Source organism: Enhydra lutris, unplaced genomic scaffold (genome assembly GCF_002288905.1).
Source record: "Enhydra lutris kenyoni isolate GAN:26980312 unplaced genomic scaffold, ASM228890v2 scaffoldscaffold4, whole genome shotgun sequence".
Classification (NCBI taxonomy): Eukaryota; Metazoa; Chordata; class Mammalia; order Carnivora; family Mustelidae; genus Enhydra; species Enhydra lutris.
The window spans coordinates 18,009,609-18,030,101 of record NW_019154088.1 but is presented as its reverse complement, the minus strand read 5'-3'; the positions used below and the strand labels follow the sequence as shown (position 1 = coordinate 18,030,101).

At 37.4% G+C, this 20,493-nt stretch overlaps 1 protein-coding gene across 1 annotated transcript in view; it reads left to right on the top strand.

The window, feature by feature from the left end:
- LOC111161323 (ATPase phospholipid transporting 8B4 (putative)) overlaps positions 1-20,493 on the top strand; it is a 230,823-nt gene that overhangs the window by 48,359 nt on the left and 161,971 nt on the right. The window contains exons 3-5 of the mRNA XM_022524918.1: positions 5,053-5,166; positions 7,583-7,681; positions 12,220-12,281. Of these exons, the coding sequence (XP_022380626.1) occupies positions 5,053-5,166; positions 7,583-7,681; positions 12,220-12,281 (275 nt within the window). The remainder of the gene's footprint in view (positions 1-5,052; positions 5,167-7,582; positions 7,682-12,219; positions 12,282-20,493) is intronic.

Below are 20,493 nucleotides of genomic sequence, written 5' to 3'. Positions count from 1 at the left end.
TGCCTCTCATTTTGCTAATATCTTGTTTGATGTTCCACCTTTGAAGAACTTCTCATTTTTACTTTATTCTTTTCCTGTAATAAATACTTAATGTTAAAACGTAAAGGACTTTGGCCACTGCTGCTTCTGTTGGAAAGCTAAACTAAAGGAGGAGTTATCTGTACTATATCTGCCTCTCATTTTGCTAATATCTTGTTTGATGTTCCACCTTTGAAGAACTTCTCATTTTTACTTTATTCTTTTCCTGTAATAAATACTTAATGTTAAAACGTAAAGGACTTTGGCCACTGCTGCTTCTGTTGGAAAGCTAAACTAAAGGAGGAGTTATCTGTACAACACTATTCAACTATGTGTTGAACTTTGTCAAGGACCAGGAGAGTCACTCTTGGAGGGGTATTGAAAGATAACACAGGAAAACTGTAATCATACCGCAGGCAATAGATAAGCAGAGATCCTACAGAGGGGGTTGACTCAAGAGGAAAATGTAGATACATGGTATTATTTTCCTTGGTAAGAAAACGGCAGCAGGCCAAAAATTCAGAGTGGAGGAGAGAGCAGGGGCTGATTGATCTGAAAACAGAAGAGAGAATTGCCTGGCTCTGAATTGGCAAAGAACACTGCTGAAAAGAGTGGGCTCTGGAAGCAGAGTACCTGGGTTCAGATCATGGTACCACCACTTACCGGCTGTATAACCTTGCTGAAATTACTTAATCTCTCTAAATCTGGGATTCCTCTTCTATGAGGAATAAGGTAATAGTACCTATTTCATAAGGATATTATGAGGATAAAAAGAGCTATGAACTGTAAATCTCTTAGAATAGTACACATGGGAAGAGCTTGATAAATATCAGTTGCCATTATTATTATTATTATTATTATTCATTGTCAACCTTTCTGTCACCGCCCGTTCCAAGCCACCCATCATCTGTCACCTGGACTAATTAAAAAACCTTCTCATTGGTCTTCTCTCATCTGTTTTGTGTCATTTCCAACTTGTTCTCCACCCTGTAGCTAGGGTAATCTTCTGAAGTTAGAATCTCAACAAGTTGCTTCTTTGCTTATAACGTTTCAGTAATTCCCTCTTCACTTAGGTTTTTAGTCTTTATGATAAAGTCCAAAATTCTTAGTGGATTCCAAGGAACTACTCTATCTAGCCTCAGTCTGTGCTGACCTCTTGTACAGCCTCATGGCCCCTTTTGTAAACTCCCAAGTGAGCCATCTTCTGCCTACCTTGGTACCTTTGTATGAATATATTTTAGATGAGCAATGCTTTCTTCTCATCCTGATGTTGTCTTCCTGATGGAGGGATCTCTACTGGGGTGACACTTCTCTTACCACCCCTTTACTTAACTTTGTAATGAAGTTATTTGTTTTGATGGGTCAGTCTTGGAGGGATGTCTAGTCCTCAGCAGCTCAGCTCTGCCCTCTTCCTCTTGGAAGTAAGCTTCCTCTAGGGAACCTGTATTCTCTGATGCTCCTCTAGGGGTAGACCCCTTTCACACTGCATGGGAGGTTCCCCTGCTCCAGAATGGCCTATGGCCTCATGGTTAATCTACCACATTGTGGGACCGGTTAACAGGTCCACCTGGCTAACAAATGAAAGCCATGACTTCCAGCCTGATTTCCTTTAGCACTAAAGGTGCTGTATGGATTCTCCAGATGTACTCCTTTCTCCTTGTTCTCCTTCTCCTTCTCCTCTTCCTCAATTCTTTTGAATAGGGGTGTTTCTAGTGGTTCATGGTGGAAAAGTCATGCTGAAGGGATAGAGGTGAAGATCTTCTGTGCTGTATTATGGAATGAACTGTACTAAAATTTGACTGTAAGCCAATAGGTGGTTCAGTGAAATGACAGAATATTTAAGGTCTTACCTATACTCACATCCTTGGATAAGGCCGTGGAAATAGAAACGCTTTTTCCTTTCAATTAAAAAAGACAGGTAAATGGCACTCCAGGAGGGGGAGCCCTCGTTCTTTGTTCCCAGGCATAGCTATGAGGGTTTGCATCATCTGTGATCAAGTCACAACAGAGCCAGAACATCACAATCATTGTTATATGTTAAGTTAAATAGGAGAAAATCGTCACAGACCTGTGACTATTATCACTTTGTCCTGCTCAATTGTCTTTTCACCTATGTGGGATTCAGTTTTGTAGGAGAGTTTCTTTATGATTCCAGTCATGGTTTTGAGCTTCCCAGCAGATGTTCCATCTGTCCTTTTGCAAGATACAGGCTTAACCTCATTTTAGTTTCAACTTAGAAGAAAATATAAAACAGGAATATGTGATTTTTTTTTTTAGTTAACTGCTTTTTCTCCTTAGCTTTTCTCCTCCCTACTATTTTCTCCAATCCCTTCATCAGAAATATGTTTCATCATTGACAGTTCTCACAGCCTTCCTTTTAGCCCAGACCTTGAGTAGATAGCTCACTGCAAAATACTCCTCCTCATCAGCTTATAGAACAGTTTTAAATACATTACTATGTATCAGACCAGCTAAGCTGGGAAATTTTTCTTGACACCTCTCTTACTGTGCCACAGCTTGTTGCACAGAGCTAGACACAATGATTTCTGGTAAATGTTTAAAATAGCTATTTAAGGGGCACTTGGGCGGCTCAGTCAGTTAAGTGACTGACCCTTGATTTTGGCTCAGGTCATGATCACGGGCTTGTGAGACGGAGCCCTATGTCAGGCTCTGTGCTGGGCATGGAGTCTACTGGAGATTCTTCTTCTCCCTCTTCCTCTATACTTTCCCCAATCCCTGACCACCATTGCTCATGCTTTCTCTGTCTCTTAAAAAAAAAAAAAAAAAGGCTATTTTAGTAGGTGCTCATTTTCTTTAATAACAGTAACAATGATTGCTGGAAGCGTAGTTTCACTTAAACTAAGTCACACCGACTAACCTCAGTTTTAAAATATGAGTGGGTGGAAAATCTCTGGGCATATTGATTCAGAATTTCAGAGAGACTTATCACCCCAGATTTTGCTATCTTTGTAGATAAGATGGAGTTAAGTCTCGTGGGAGTATAGTTAGGTGCATTTATAAATGGTTAAATTCAACTGAACATATTTTGTATAAACAACTGAAAAGATGTTAATCTCTGCAGAGGTCTCTAGTAGTTTGCCAATGAACATCTCCTACCAGTTCAAAATGCTCATGCCCATGGGGATAGTGGGGAGGGGTAAAGAGGGAGAGAAAATCTTAAGCAGGCTCTATGCCCAGTATGGAGCCCCACACGGGGCTCAGTCTCATAACCCTGAGATCATGACCTGAGCTGAAATTAAGAGCCAGATGCTCCACTGACTGAGCCCCATGGGGGCCCCTGCTTGCATCTCTTCATAGCCACCTTAGATTCCATTCGATGTGTAGTTGGGGTCAGCATATTCAAGCCTCAGCACAGTCTTTGTAGTTTTAGGCTTTTGCTGGAAAATCAGCTTAGTCTGCCCATCATATCTACTCTGCTTCCTGTCATAACATTGTTTCCTGGGACATAAAGAGAATCTGCCTTTCCTATACTGTGTCACTTTGTGGGGTTGGTACTTACCACACTTCTTGCAGAAAGTCCGGTGGTTTTAGAAATGTTCACCATGGGGGCACCTGGGTGGCTCAGTGGGTTAAAGGCTCTGCCTTGGCTCAGGTCATGATCCTAGGGTCCTGGGATCAAGCCCCGCATTGGGCTCTTTGCTCAGCGGGGAGACTGCTTCCTCCTCTTTCTGCCTGCCTCTCTGCTTACTTGTGATCTCTGTCTGTCAAATAAATAAATAAAATCTTAAAAAAAAAAAAAGAAATGTTCACCATGTTCAGCACTAAAGATGCTGTGTGGATGTACTCCTTTCTCCTTGTTCTTTTCCTCCTTCCTTCTCTCCAAGAGTACCAGCAGCATAGAAAGCTATTTTTTTAATTAAAAAAAATTTTTTTTGGTCTTTAGTCATATCCTTTGTAATGTATTAGTCTACAGCTTTGGAAGAATATATAAAAGGCACATGTTTGAAATTTTTTGATGGCAGAAAATATTGAATAATTTAAGATGGTATATTCAAAAATTGTTTTCAATAGGTTGGTACAGTAGAAATATATGAAAGACCTTGTACATCAGTATTTTAAAAAAGCAACCTATAAGTATTTAGGAAGGGGAAACCTGATTTCATAGTGATTTATGAAGAGATGATCTAGAGATTTTTAGTTCACCCAAATTCTGTGAATAAACAGTGAGATACAATTGCCAAAATGCGATGAAATTTTAAGGTATGTTAATACAATAGTCCAGAACATAGAACATCGAAGTCTCTACTGTATGTGGGCTGGCTGACTCAGATCTGCAATATGTGTATGGTTCTGTGCAGCATGTTTTAAGAGAGATACAGAGAGGTTGGGATAAATCTAAAAGAAACTGATCAGGAAGAGATTTCTGTTAAATAAGTCATGGAGTGGCTGAGGGGTTTGAGAATGCCTGGATCAGAATAGAGATTTTGGGAAGTCCTGTGAATGGTCTTCAAATATTTGAAGATTTCCAACATATGAAGGGCTTAGACTTGGTGTAGGTGACCACGGGGATGGAAATTGGCACATGGTAAAAAGTTACAGGGAAGCAGATTTGGGTTTCTCATAATAGACCTTTCTAGCAATTCCAAATCTGAAATAGAAATAGGCTGGTTTGTGAGGTGGTCAGTTTTCCATCACAGAAGACTTTCAAAGACAAGCCTAGGATCTCCTTGTCAAAGTTATCTAAAGGGTAGGAAGGTGGACCAGATAATCCCTGAAGTTTCTTCCAACCTCAGTCACAGCATAAACTCAGTGTCTGCATACAGGTATTGTACTTGATACATTTTTAAGTCATGGATGATTTTATGGCACTGGCCAGTAATTTCACCTATATCAGGAGAGTGTCATCTTTGGGAAAAATGAAGACCTTGAGCCAAGAGAACTTAACATTTTCTACATAATTGATTTATCTGTCTTGTTCGGGCAAAAATCATGTTTAGCCTTGTAAGTTTTAGAGCTGTTCTGATAATGAGCAATACCTTGCCCCAATCTAACATGATGGTATTTCTTTTTCAGGATAATCGTATCCACACATCCAAATACAACATTCTTACCTTCTTGCCAATTAATTTATTTGAACAGTTCCAAAGAGTGGCAAATGCCTATTTCCTTTTCCTTCTGATATTACAGGTAATGTTTAGATTGTTCCTCTTCATCATCTGTTTGTTAAAAGTATTTATATAATTTGAAAAAGTATGCTAATTCACTCAGCTGGGTGTTCTTGATTAGATAAAACCATTCTTATCAGATTTTGACTGTTATTTTTGCTGTTTCTTTTCACAAATGTGGGAGGGCTAGTAAGGGGTAAAAACTAGTACATTCATCATTTTAAACATTGAGGTCATTTTAGAATGCAGCTATGCACTTTATCTGAACCAAACCAGAGCCTAATAATTACTGTCCATAGCCTCCCTCTTTTCTTTATCTCCTTCTCACATCAACAGTGTGGGTGTTGCCAGAGTTGAGGTAGTCTAGCTGAGTGGTAGTTAGTGGAACCTAAATGGGCAAATTTCATTTGTTTCTAAGAACAATAACATCTTTTCTATATATAACAAATGATGTATGCTCTCTCTTCACTGTAGAGTGACCATTTTTTACAGTTTTTGGTGGTTAATTGGTAGTTGATAAACTTTCTTTTTTCTCCCATCTGACTAAAATATGAGCTTAAATGAAATTTCAGCTTTTACTGATATTTTAGGGAATAAAATGCATAAATCAATGAATATACATAAACAGTTCATGAGAGCTGTTTATTTACCTAATATTTATTTTATAGTAAAAAAATCAGACCAAAATGGTACATTCAAAATGCGCAGGGTGCTGTGTTAATTTTAGAAGGTTAAAAAGATGGATTAGATGTGAACAGTCCAGATTAATAAATATTTGTATTAAGAAGCTTTTGGTTGTAAGTGGCAGAAACCTAAATTTGTTAAAGCAAAAAGGAAATATATTTAGGATTATATCATTTCATATATGACTGGATTAATGGGCAAACTGTTTCGATAGGATGTGACTTCTCTTTCCTCCATGTTGGCCTTACTTGGGCAGGCCCAATCTACCTGGTGGCCCCTGAAAGCTTTAGACCTTTATTCTCCTGCTTCATCTCCAACATTAAAGAGAGAGAGATAGAGGGATTAAAAAAAAAGAGAATGAGTCTTTTTTTTTTTTTTAATTGGTTGTTCCAGCAAGTCTTGTGATTAGCTCTCACTGGACCATGCTGAGTTTCATCCCTATTCATTAATCATGGTGGCTCAAGAATTTGTAACAGTAGTTGTCTTGACCTAGATCACAGGCCAAAGTGTGGAGCCAGAGTGGAACGAGTCTGCTAACATTGTATGTACTGACAGTAGAAGGGGTGAGATAATTTCCCAAGGTATACTCGAGAAGAAATGGATGCTAAACAGGCACAACAAAACCAAACAACAACAACAAAACCTCCACACAGTTGATGTATACCTTACAATTTATTGAAAAGACTTTGGAATCCAAGATCTTTTTCCTTCTTCCCCTTATGAATTTTTGTTTCTTTATATAACTCTACATCATTCTAGAATTTTGAGCTCATTTCTTTAATGGCTTTCTTATGTATAGTCAAAGGCTCTTGTTCACAGAATTTTATATCTGGAAGGAGACTTTGGGGTGGTTTGGTGCAGGCTCCTTTCTTCTGTTTATTAAGAAATGAGACCCAAAAAGGATAAGTAATGTGTGAAACTTTTACCACGAGTCAATGATAGAACTAGGACTAGAATCCAGCTTTTCTGTCACTGAGGCCAATGTTTTTATTGGTACCTCAGAGGCTTTCAAGTTTTTTTTTTTTTTTAAATTTTATGGAAGCTATTGTATAAGATTGATTTAGTTTAGAGCTGTTTTTGATGGTGCCTGATCTCCACGTACTGACCACATCCACCCCACTCTTTCCTACCTGATGGCTCTGAAGCAGCTCCGTATCAAAGCCCATTTGAAAACCACCTTTCTAAGAGAGTCCTGTCAACTTTCATTATGTCTCATGCAGGTGGTTTTGGAGTCAAATAGATCTAAGTTTCAAATTTTAGCAGTGTGTGTTCTTGACCTAGCAGGGTGACCTCTCAGGTACTTATTTACAAAATGGGAAAATGATATCTAGGGCTGCAGCATTTCCCGACTCTAGGGCACTATTCACAATGTATTCTGTGTTGTGCACTGGGGGTGCTATTTACATGGAATACAAATCCTTTGGGTGTGTGCAAAAGAGATCTGGTACAGAATCTAACTCAATGAACTTTCTGAGGGTCAAATGACATAAAATATGGAAAGTACTTGGTACAATCTTTGGTATAAAATATATACTCAAAGAAACTCTCTTTTAGAATTAGTAAGAAGTTAGTAAAATTGTTAAAAGTTGAGATGAGAAGCAGAGAAAAGACAAGTGACATATGTCCTGGGAAGTTATTCTGCATTTGTATAAATAACAATATAATCCCATTACTTTCTGTGAGTCTTATGACAAAATTTGGAAGATATATTTCCTAACTTAAAAGCCCTAAACTATTTGAAATGTTTGTTTTAGCTGATTCCAGAAATCTCCTCCTTGACCTGGTTTACCACCATTGTGCCTTTGGTCCTGGTGATAACTATGACAGCTGTCAAAGATGCCACAGATGACTATGTGAGTATTTGCTTTTGAGCATTTTTGAGGTCTCAATTTCAATTGTGACCTCTCAAAGATAAAAAATTGGGATCCATTTGGAATTTTTGAATGGAGCTCTTTTGATCAGTATTAAATAAAACTCTTTTGCTATTTCTTTAGTGACTAATACAGATTTCATAGAACCAGAGCCTGTTTATGTTAAAAGCAAGAGGGCTTGAATAATTAGACTTACTCCCTCATTTTACAGATGAAGAAACCAAGGACTCTAAAGAACTAGTGATTTGCTAATGATTATACAATCAATTAATGGTAAGACCAGAATTAGAACACAAACTTGCTTCTACCCAGTGAAGTATTATTTATCCTATATCATATGTCTTTCTCTAAGCTTTAGGAATTGGTAAATGTTAGGTACTCTCACATCCTATGCTCATTATAGCATGAGTTGAAAATCAAATCACTTCAGAAGTCAGGCAATTAATGTAAACAAGTGAAGTCTAAAACAATAGAGAATTCTGAAGTCTGCATAAGCCAAGGGAGGTCATTAAAACACAAAGATTTAAAACATGGTCTTGTACAAATCAAATATTCTAAATGTAGAAAGTTTATATCTCACCCTGGGTGCCCTAGCCTCAGTAACTGTCTGTATTCCAATGACTTATGTATTTATATTCCTAGCCTAGGCTTCTCCTGTGAACTCATACCTATATTTCCTATTGTCTATTTTTAACTTATCTATGTCTTTAAAGTGGGTGTCTTGTAGATGGCATATAACTAGGTAATGATTTTTTATACAGTCTGAAAATCTTTTTTAAAAAATTTTATTTATTTGACAGAGAGACAGCAAGAGAGGGGACACAAGCAGGGGGAGTGGGAGAGAGAGAAGCAGGCTCCCCATGGAGCAGGGAGATGTGGGGCTCCATCCCAGGACTCTGAGATCATGGGTTGAGCTGAAGGCAGATGCTTAATGACTGAGCCACCCAGGCAATTCTGAATGTTTAACCCATTTACATTTAATGTGAATATCATTATGATTAGGTTTAAATCTATCATCTTATTCCTGCTTTCTTTATGCCTCATTGGTTCTTTGTTCCATTTTTCTTCTTTTAGACTGAGTATTTTTGTGAATCCTTCTTATCTTTATTACTGGCTTTGTAGAACAGTAGTGGTTCTGGGTTTTAACTTATAGTCTTTCTGAATTGGTTTGGCTTTGGAACACTGGCCTTTATGCAGACCCCTCTGTGCTAAGCTATATGGGAGATGCAAAAATAAAACATACACAGAATCTGAAGTTAAAAAATAAGCTTAAAATCCAGCAAGAGAAGATGAGACATGGACATGAATAATAATAATGTGATGTAAAAAATTTATGAGTCATAATAAAAAAACAAAGCACCTTCATTCTTTGTGGGAAGAAGATGCCATTCAAAGGCTAGTTGGTAGTGGAGGTGGAGTGTGTGAAGGAGAATTAGGGAAGGCTTCATGGAGATTGTGGGAACCCTGCCCTCCTGAGAGGGTTGAATATGGGAAAGTGAGATAGGGAGATTTGTACTTATCAAGTTGGTTCGTATGATCCTTCCTCATAGTTGTTTTATGTATAATTTTTTGATAAATCAACAATTTGATGTGACTCATTTGAAAATTATCCACGTGTATAATGTATTTGTCTTTGTATACCGTGTTTCTGTAGGACAGATAAGATATGACTCTCTTCATTTTTAATGAAGTGCCTCATGTATTTCATGGTTCATATTGTGACTATAACCTTTGAGGCAGGATTTTTAACACATAGGACCTGTTTATACTAATGAATCATGTCACTTACAAGTGGTAATTTTGGAATTTATTCATTCCTGTGAGGTTGCCATTGTTCAAAGTACATTGGAACTCTTCATACAGAATTGCCTTCATGATCAGTGTACAAGGTACAGAAGAAAGCCAATCTTGTAATTTTGTGTTCACCCAGCTTTGGAAACAAATGCCATTTCTCAGCCCCTAAACACATATTTATCTTACCTGCTTTCTAAGAGAAGCTTTTGCATATTTCCAAGGATAAGATATCCCTTCATGTCTTTTCTAAGGGTAAATAGCTCCATCTTCAAAAAATAAGATGACATTCCAAAGAATGCTCTGAGTAGTTCTAGGAGATACAATTTTAATAACGATTTTCATAAGGACAACTTTGGAGTAAATGTGTGTCTTTTCCACAATATCTAATCTTTCAGGGAAATAGTATTTATTTAGATGCTTGAGTTTCTATATATTGGCTTTAAATGTCTTATTCGATATAGTCACACTTAATGGTAGAGCAAAATGGTAGAGTAGAAAGAACATGGACTTGGAAGAAAGACACCTTATCCTGCTATGTTCTAACACTATTATATGAGTAAAACCACATCTCTGAATCCTTCCTTGTCTGTATCTTGTGGCTAATGACACCAGAACTCTTGGAGGGACAAAATGAGATGCTGTGTGTAAAGCACTTTGCACAAGCTTGTCTCATAATGGGTATACAATCAATGCTCCCTTCTAAGGAGGGAGTTCCTCTGCTGTTCCTCTCTATGCTTTCATATCTGTTTTTAGAGTAGAAATTGTCAAGAAGAGTCAGCCTGGGCATGAGACAACCATTTCTAGTCCTACCAGATTCTGTTCCAATACCAAGACTTCTTGGCAAAATCTGAACTGAAGTGAGAGTGGCTTATTTTGAGGCCCAGAGAATAGGCAGCTCAGCTTTCAGGGGATGAACTAGTTGGTCCTTTTCTGTGATTCCCAGCTAGTCAATTTTGGGGGTTATTTCCAGGTTAGATAGAGATGCAACTAAGTACTAAATCTCCTTTTGTCTCTACTGTGGTTAATTCTTTTTTTTTTTTTTTTAAGATTTTATTTATTTATTTGAGAGAGAGACAGTGAGAGAGAGCATGAGCGAGGAGAAGGTCAGAGGGAGAAGCAGACTCCCCATGGAGCTGGGAGCCCGATGTGGGACTCGATCCCGGGACCCGGGGATCATGACCTGAGCTGAAGGCAGTCGTCCAACCAACTGAGCCACCCAGGCGTCCCAACTGTGGTTAATTCTTGAATATGCTTTTTTTTTTTTCTGATAATATGTATGGGTTCAATAACCAGATATATTTATCAGTCAGGGTCTTGGCAGGAAAGAGATGTCACCCTGAAATGAGTAAGGTTGGAGAAAGATTAATAACAAAGGTACTATTTACAAAAGGGCAAAAGAAAAGTTGTCAAAGAAAAGCACATAGTTTAGCAACATGGAGGGCAATACTACTTTTCTGTCTGAAGGGGCAATGGGAGGAAGCAATTACCTGTATCTGACTTCTGCTCATGACAACTGGTGCTGCCTTCAAGCTAACTCCGCTTGAAGGAAGCCAGGGGGCAGGGAAATACCCCATTTCACTCTCCTCTGGCTACTCTCATCTTCTGCCAGAACAACCTATTGGCTAAATCAAACCAGGAGCCAGAGGGTAAAGACCTTATAGGTTAGCTTCCCATAACAAGACAGAGTGGAGAAGATGGAGTGTGGATATAGAGGAACAAACACAGACAAAATAATGTTTCTGTTGTTCTATTGGGAAGGAGAAGTTTGCATGCCAAGGATGGGCTGAGTTAATTTAGTTCTCTACTGATATTATAAATGTTTTCATGTTAGAAAATGCCAAGGATTGTATTTTTCCTGATAATATCCACTGACTTATACTTGGCCGTCAGGGTAATTGCATACACTAGGCATAGCATAGTAGAGAGACTGGGATAGGTTTGGGAAGGAAATTGAATAAGAGAAGGACTGGTTGAAACATTTTACATATTGTGATATTAATATAACATTTTGAATTTTTTAAATGAAAACGCACTAATTTTGATGGTAGTCTTATCTGGATGGCTGTTAATTTATGAGTTTAATAGAGTGCTCATAATACTTGGATTCTTCTAAGCAGTATATGATGTTTACATTACGGGAATGTACAATAAGAAATGGTATCACTTGGGCATAAAAAAACAAATCTGTACCAAATGTGGTTCGGTATTGCAATTTGAGTTTTGTTTTAAGTACCCAGTGTTTCATAAGATTACTGTTAACAATTAGAATTTCTGGAGAATAAAAATATATGTTATTACAAGTAACTTAGTGGTTTCAAAGAAATCCATGAAAAAGAATGACTGTGTTTCAATGAAGTATTGAGCACATATGTGAGAGAAATGGAAGTCTCCTTTCCTTGTTGAAGATCTCAAAATGTATAGTTTTCTCTGGAGCTGTGTGGCAGAGTAAAGAGCATATTGTCATCTTAGAAGCATTTAAAAATGTGTGGGAATTAGAAGAGCATGTGGCTAGACTTGTTCCATTGGTTACCCCCAAGGTTTGTGAGAAGGGTATTGATTCAGATTTAGAACACATGGAGCTGGGTTCCAGGTAAGCATAAACTTTGTTAATTTTGGATTGATGGTGATATTGTCCAAACAGATGATCTCAAAGTATTTTTAGTGCTCCTATTTGTGCTGACAAAGTATGATTAAATATGTTTTTTCACAAACATTTTGACTTTCAGTTTCGCCATAAGAGTGATAACCAAGTGAATAATCGGCTATCTGAGGTGCTCATCGACAGCAAGTAAGAAATAAATTCTTTGGGTTATTTTTAAGATTTCTGGGACCACAAAACAAGTCTTGACATTTGGTGGTTTTCTCTTTTAATTAAGTACATGTTACTTTTCCCTTTCAATTTGTTAACAGTTACAACGTAAGTCAATTTTATCTTCCTTTCTTGCTTGTGCTACTCATTCAACTTCCAATCCCTATGAAGTTTGTTTTGTGGAACACAGACACATAACTATCACTTCATTTTTAGATCTACTACTACTTAAAATTGGCACTTATGCTATGTCTTGTATATAGACAACATCTCATAAGTATTAACTTATTTAATTAGTAAATTTCTGGGAAATATTGATAAGAGACTTTGACAGATTACTGTATCAAGTGATAGTGATAAGAATCTTGCATTTACTTGATAGTTGAATTTAGAATGGATTATCCACCATAACACAGATTTTCATTACTTTTAAATTGATAAATATTTATGAGAATGATTCTTGAATTTGAAATTCTTTAAAACATGTCTTTATACACTAATAATAATTAATAATTATATATATAAATTATGTATATATAAAAATAATAAAAGTTAGCAAAAGTAAATTTCAAACCTTTATTCCATTGTTTCTTATTCTTTGTCCCTTTTCTGCTAATAATAACATAACAAAGTAAACTTAAAATATACTTCATTCTGGCAGTCAATCACATTTGCTGATGATTTTGAATCATTTGGATACTATGAAGAATATAATTTTTAAAGGGAATATCATAAAATGAATTAATCACATGGGATGGGAAATTTCAAGAAATGATAAAGATATCAAGAGGGACTAGGTATAATCTAGACAGTAATTGGTAGGATTGAAGTAATTAGTTTCTTTCCAGAACTAAAATGTGGACTGATCACTAATAACATAATGAATACATACAGTTTTTCTGTATTTGCTTGTTTTAGAAAATAGCATTAAATGCCTAATGAAGTAAAATGATCATACTTTGAAATTCTAGTGGTAAAGACAGAGCTTCTGAAAGTGTGATTCCTGTGTGACATGGATAAGCCATAAAGATGCCTAGAACCATGTAGTTCATTTCCAGTGTTAGCAGGTTTTTAATTGTTGCCACTGTAGTATGGTGTTTAAAAGCATGGATTTTGTGCTCAGAGGGACTTTGAGGATGAGTTTGGTCTTGACCCTAAATAATTCTGTAGTCTAGAGCAAGTTTCTAAGAGGTGGTGAATCTTTGTAAGCTAATGTGGTGTGTGGCTTTGAGCTGTGCTGTTGCATATCTGGACTCTCTCAAGTCTTATGGCTCTGTGTATTAGATCTGCCATTAATATGATATGACTAATTCCCCAAGGAACATTTGATAATAAATCTTATTCCTTTCAAGTATCCTCTCATACAAAGTATGTTTAAAATATGTATAATTACATAATGGATTTGAAGTAATGGCCCTAGCATATCTTTTAATGTCCCTTAAATTACCAGTTAAATCTTTTGGTGATACCTGGACACTGATAGATATTGGGGCCTCTACTTGGAGGCCATGGTATTAGCCCAGGCACTTACATATTCAGAAATTTGTTGATTATATGCCTTCCACACATGCTATCATTATCATTATTGTTAGAAGCAGTGTTAGTGTTACTTTCTCGTGGTTTCATTTAGCTTTCCATTGAGTCCTTATGAAGCAGCAACTCTTTGTAATTCAGCATGGTATAATGCTTTGAGATGTATTGTTGCTGATCTATAAAGTTTAAGGGAGAAATTCTTATCATTTGAGTATGAAGCGTTCTTTAGGATTTGGTAGGAAATCAGGCAAGATTTTTGGTTTTTTAAGATTACCCATTGCTGTGAGCTCCTCTAGGACAGGGGTCATCTCTTGAACACATCTGTGTACCTTGAGCCTAGCATGATGTTTATTTAATTTTCAAACTGAGCAGTAACAACCTCTGAAAGAACAATCTTCCAGAGGAGCTTGATGTGTCTAATTTTGCGGAGTTCCATCATTGGCCAATTACAATGGCTGGGGTGGTGGTCTTTGTACAGTGTACTCAGGCTATGGAGACTGGCTTTCTACTTTTCAGATTTTGAAAAATTGGAGTGATCAACTGGGCTCAGATCTGAGATAATCCCAGGGAGCTTGGAGTCCTCCCTTGGAGCTGATGGTTGCAGAGGATACTGTTGGGGTTCTGCCTAGATCTCCACTGTCTTCTATGCTCATCTCCAGCTTCTCTGTGCATTGCTCGTAAGTGCTTGCATCTGTTGTTTTCTTCAAGCAGTGCCCTTGAGTTACAGGAGCCAAAGTCTGATGCATGCAAGATTATAGAAGAGCAGTGCCCCTGCCTCAAGTTGAGCAAGCTCTGAGGTTAGTTTGTACTCTTAAGCACTCCTTGAGATCAGACAGAGGATGGGACTTTGTCTGCAGTCACACCCTGTGTGGCTTTTTCCCTCCCTTGCCAGTTTCTTCTGGAAATACTTCACAAATGAATCATTTGCACATGAATCCTTATCTCAGGATCTGTTTCTAGGGAACCTGATGTGAAACAGCAGTTAACATGTACTAGATCCTATTGCAATGTTAATGGAAAATATTAGGAAATGCTTTTGGGTCTATCCTTGGCACCTGTGGGTCCTGATCCAGGAATGAAGTAAGATGCCTGGAGTGCATCAGAGAAGTCCAGATGTTGCCAGAGGTGAGTGTCATAGTAGGGTGGGTACAGCCAGGTACCTGTGGCCTCCTTTGGCAGGAAGTCTTGGACTTGGGAGGCAGCCTCATTCTCATGGTCGACATATTTGAGGGGAAGGAGGTGGGATGAAAGCACCAGTCAGGAAATCTGGCTCCATGTCAGTGATCACTGTTTGACTTTGAGCTATTAATTTTCCTTCTAGGCTGTAGTTCTCTCTTCTACTGTGCTCAGAAGTGAGGAAGGTGGGCAGCTACATTCAGATTCAATACATATTTATTGCGCAACTACCACGTGGGAGCTCTAGGGCTTCTCCCTTTAACTTTCATTAAAAAAAAAAAAACAAAAAAAAAAACCAAGGTGTGGGTAATAGTGCTCCATTCTAGAGATGAAGAGATTAAGGTCCTGAAAGGGAGTGACGTGTTCAGGGTCCCATGGAAGTAAGAGCCTAAATTAGAATTCTTCCCATTCATGAGTGATGTGTAAGTGTGGACTACACTATTTATTTTGTATTTGAAGGGCTTTGTATACAATTGTAGGAATATAAACATAATTACATAATATAGATGTAGTTTATCTGTATGTAGTATATATTTGTATTATACACATTACTCATCTATGTTCTTAGCATTGTGTAAGCTGTAATGCTAAGCACTGTAAACCTAAGTCACAAAATAAGAGCGATAAAGCCCTTCCTTTTATAACCTTTTCAATTTTTATTTTGTTTTGTTACTCATATTCCTTTCGGATTAGGACCAGTCTTCTGTATTTGAAATCTATTATGTGAAAGTGCTTAAGAGATACATGTTATATTAGCCTTTAACAAAATTTGCTGACTTTAGTTTTAAAACTAAGTAGAGGTGGCATGATTCTGTATTGTAGAAATTAATGGGACTGCTGAATAGGAAGTGCACATTTTTGTACCAGGCTATGAGATACAGTAGCCCCCCATTTCCCTGCACTTTTGCTTTCCGTGACTTCAGTTACCTGTGCTCAACCATGGTCTGGAAGCAGGTGATCCCCCTTCTGACATATCATCAGAAGGTCAGTAGTAGCCTAATGCTACATCACAGTGCCTATGTCATTTACTTCACTTCCTCTCATCATGTAGGCATTTTGTCATCTCACCCCATCACAAGAAGAAGGGTGAGTTCAATAGGGTATTTTGAGAGAGAGAGAGACCATGTTCATGTAACTTTTATTAAGTGTATTGTTATAAGTGTTCTATTTTATTAGTTATTGTTATTAGTCTCTTACTGTGTCTAATTTAGAAGTTAAACTTTATTGTATATAGGTATGTATAGGAAAAAACATAGTACAGGATTTGGTACTATCTGTGGTTTTAGGCATCCACTGGGGGTCTCAGAATGTGTCCCTTGCAGATAAAGGGGGACTACTGTACCATTTGCGAATGGCACGTATGAACACCAGTAGCTATCTCAGTGTTTCTTGAGAGGGTGTCTCAAGTTGTGCTAACATTCTTGACCAGGTTGGGAGCAACTGGGCAGGTGAGGGACAATGCAAGGGTTTGTGATAGTCCCTTCAGAGGTCATCTAATCTGGCGCCCTTCAACCTGGACTGCATGTTGTATCAGAGCCCCAGAGAAACCCCAGCTTAATTAGAGGAGGGTCTTGGAGTTGAGATCCCAGTGTTTTTTTAAGTTTCCAAGGTGATTTTATGCACGTAGAGTTGAGAACTCCTAATTGAAGCCATCCCTCTGTCCATATATGTATCTTTATTTCTATATTTCTTTAATTTTAAAAGATATCCAAGGAAGGGAATTATGTTAGTTTTTTAAATGGCAAGCATGGTTTTTCCACATGATAAATATCCTTACATAGAAATAATTCTGTAATGCTCCTTGGTTAAATTTATTCCTAGGTATTTTATTATTTTGGTAGAATTATAAATGGGACAGTTTTCTTAATTTCTCTTTCTGCTACTTCATTTTTAGTATATAAGAATGCAACAGATTTCTGTACATTCATTTTGTATCCTGCAACTTTACTGAATTCATTTATCAGTTCTAGTTTTCTGGTAGAGTAGAGGGTTTGCTACATATAGTATCATGTCATCTGCAAATCGTGAAAATTTTACTTCTTCCTCATCATTTTTAGATGCCTTTTTCTTTTTGTTCCCTGATTGCTGTGCCTTGGAGTTGTAGTACTATGTTGAATAAAAATGGTGAGAGTGGACATCCTTGTCTTGTTCCTGACCTTAAGGGAAAAGCTCTCAGTTAAAAAAAATTTTTTTTTGAATGTGATTACTAGAAAATTTGAAAATTACTTACATGGCTCACATTTGTGGCTGGCATTCTGTTTCTTTTGAATGACGTTGCTTTAGTACATCATCTTTGGATACCTGTGAGAGAACTGAGCAGAGAAGAAAATGAACTCTGTGCTACCAGCCTAGTCTGATTCTCAGCCCAAGATGCCCTGTGAGATCTTACAGGCTGCCAGGATTATGGTTTGTATCACCATTAACAAATAGGCTCAGTATCACTTTTTCTTAACATTTTATTTCCTTGACATCTGAACTTATACTTCTGCATTAGAGCAATGTGGGTTCAGATGCTGCAGTGAGAGTACCCCTTCAGACTGGGTGTTTCCTTGACATCTCTAGATTTTAAATGGCCCTTGACCATCAACTTTTTGTGTATCACATTCCATTTTATACTTTCTTGAGCTTCAGTAAATTTTGTTAAGTCTATCAAGCTCTTTCATAGAAACACCCATCAATCTTATTCAGTCTTTTTTCTATTTCTTTTGGAAACTGTGTGTTTCCACTCATAGGGAAGAATATGGACTACTGCCGAGTATTGTCTCTGAACTATTCCAGTCTGGTAATCCTAGCTGCTGCATAACTGGGAAAACAAATTTCAGTAGGAAGAAATTTTCTTTTTGCTTATTCAACTTTTCCAGTTTGATTGAGTGATGACTCCCATTGGATATTAGGATTGAAAATTTTGTTTCATTTTTTCCTTTAGTAGATAGTCTTTTTTTTTTCTGTTATGAAAATAACATATGTCCATTAAGAGAAATTTGAAAAATAAGAAAAAGTAGAAGGAATAAAATAATATCCATACTTCTAATTATCTTACCATTTTGTTTTTCCTTATTGTCTTTTCTTCTATGCCAAGATTTCTTATAATTGTGTGTGTGTGTATCCTTCTGTTTTCACTTTATATCATATCATTACCATTTTCCCAATGTCTTTAGTACAGTCATTATACATATCATTTAAAAAATTTTTTTAAAATTTCTTTTCAGTGTACCAGAATTCATTGATTATGCACCACACCCAGTGCTCCATGCAATACCTGTCCTCCATAATACTCACCACCAGGCTCACCCAACTTCCCACCCACTGCCCGTTCAAGACCCTCAGATTGTTTTTAGAGTCCATAGTCTCTCATGGTTCATCTCCCCCTCCAATTTCCCTCAACTTCCTTCTCCTCTCCATCTCCCCATGTCCTCCATGTTATTTCTTATGCTCCACAAATAAGTGAAACCATATGATAATTGACTCTCTCTGCTTGACTTATTTCACTCAGCATAATCTCTTCTAGTCTCGTCCACGTTGATACAAAAGTTGGGTATTCATCCTTTCTGATGGAGGCATAATACTCTATAGTGTATATGGACCACATCTTCCTTATCCATTCGTCCGTTGAAGGGCATCTTGGTTCTTTCCACAGTTTGGCGACCGTGGCCATTGCTGCTATGAACATTGGGGTACAGATGGCCCTTCTTTTCACTACATCTGTATCTTTGGGGTAAATACCCAGTAGTGCAATTGCAGGGCCATAGGGTAGCTCTATTTTTAATTTCTTAAGGAATCTCCACACTGTTTTCCAAAGTGGCTGCACCAACTTGCATTCCCACCAACAGTGGGAATCCTCTCCAACACTTGTTGTTTCCTGTCTTGTTAATTTTTGCCATTCTATCTGGTGTAAGGTGATATCTCAATGTGGTTTTGATTTGAATCTCCCTGATGGCTAGAACATTTTTTCATGTGTCTGATAGCCATTTGTATTGTCTTCATTGGAGAAGTGTCTGTTCATGTCTTCTGCCTATTTTTTGACATGATTATCTGTTTTGCATACACATCATTTTTAAGAGCTGTATAACATTTGGTTGAGTGCATGTCTCATAATTCAAATAATCCATTTTCTTTTTGCTTGATATTTAGTCTGTTTTCAATTTTAAACTATGATTTCTTGATCTTTCTGAATTGATCCCTTTTCCATAAGACTGATTTATAAAAGTCAGCTAGGATGATTACATGAATACATTATTTTCTATGTGAAGTAATGAGAACTTGAAGCATTATTCCTCAGTCCTCTGACAATTTTATCATGCTTTATCAGAGCATCCAGGAACTAAGTATGCTTAAGACTGGGTTGAGCATATTGACTGAACCCTGGGAGGTTTCACTTCTATAAAACATGATTGTTTCCTGAGTGGGTGGCTGTCACACCATCACCACCGAGTTCCAAGTTTATCTCTTCTTAGTACAACATGAAAACAAACAAAAAAACCCCACGTTTTTCTTTAAAAAATGTATTAGTCACTGGGGCTTGGGTGGCTTAGTTGGTTAATCATCTGACTAGGCTGGGGTTGTGATCTGAGATCAGCCCCGCTCCCACTCCTACTTCCTCTGCCCTCCCCCTGGCATGTGCATGCTCTCTCTCTCTCTCACATAAAATATTAAAAAATGGATTCATGACACATGTAAACCCACAAACATCAATAATTTGAAACAGTTTGAGTATAAGTTTTATATTTCAATTACTAGCTCTATAGCACTCATATATTAAGTACATCTATCAGTTCTGAACTGCAGATCTCCTAGAGAAAATTGGGGCAGTGATACAAAAGTGTGGTTAGCAGATCCTTCAGACAGCCATGAAGGAACTCTTCCCTTCTTTGTCCTGCCAGATTAGAGGTATATGAACAGAATAGTCAAAAGATCTATCATTTGCTGCTGAATTCTTGAAAACAAGAACAAAAACAAAAACAAAAACTTACCCAGAAGAGGGAGACTTCATATATGGTATTCCCCTTTGCTAGATTTGATTCCAAATGTCAGTCTTGATAAGAGTGGCTTATTGTTCTTATTAAATATGCTTTCTTTTTCTCCTTGGGCACCTGCAATAAAAAAGTTGTTCAACTTAATGAGCCTGAAGGGAACACATATGTAGTGCGTCTGTATGCTTCTTGTAAGTGGGAGAGAGGTTCTGGGATTCTGCTGATCCCATAGGAGGGCCAATATGCCCTGCACTGAGTTACCGCCTCCTCTTCATCTGGGTTTGTGGGCTTGATACTGGAGTAGAGACTTCTGTAGTTAAGTACAGGCAAAACACAAACTCTCTGATTTAATGTCCGGCTTATCCAGAAAATTTATATGTTATGATGGTACTATTAGGTTTAGGGGACAGCTGTTTAGGGTCTGCATATTTAAAAGGAAATTTTGAGGCAAAAATCTTGATTCTTCTTTTTTTAAACAATGTTAATAAAACACACCATTATGGGTTTAAATA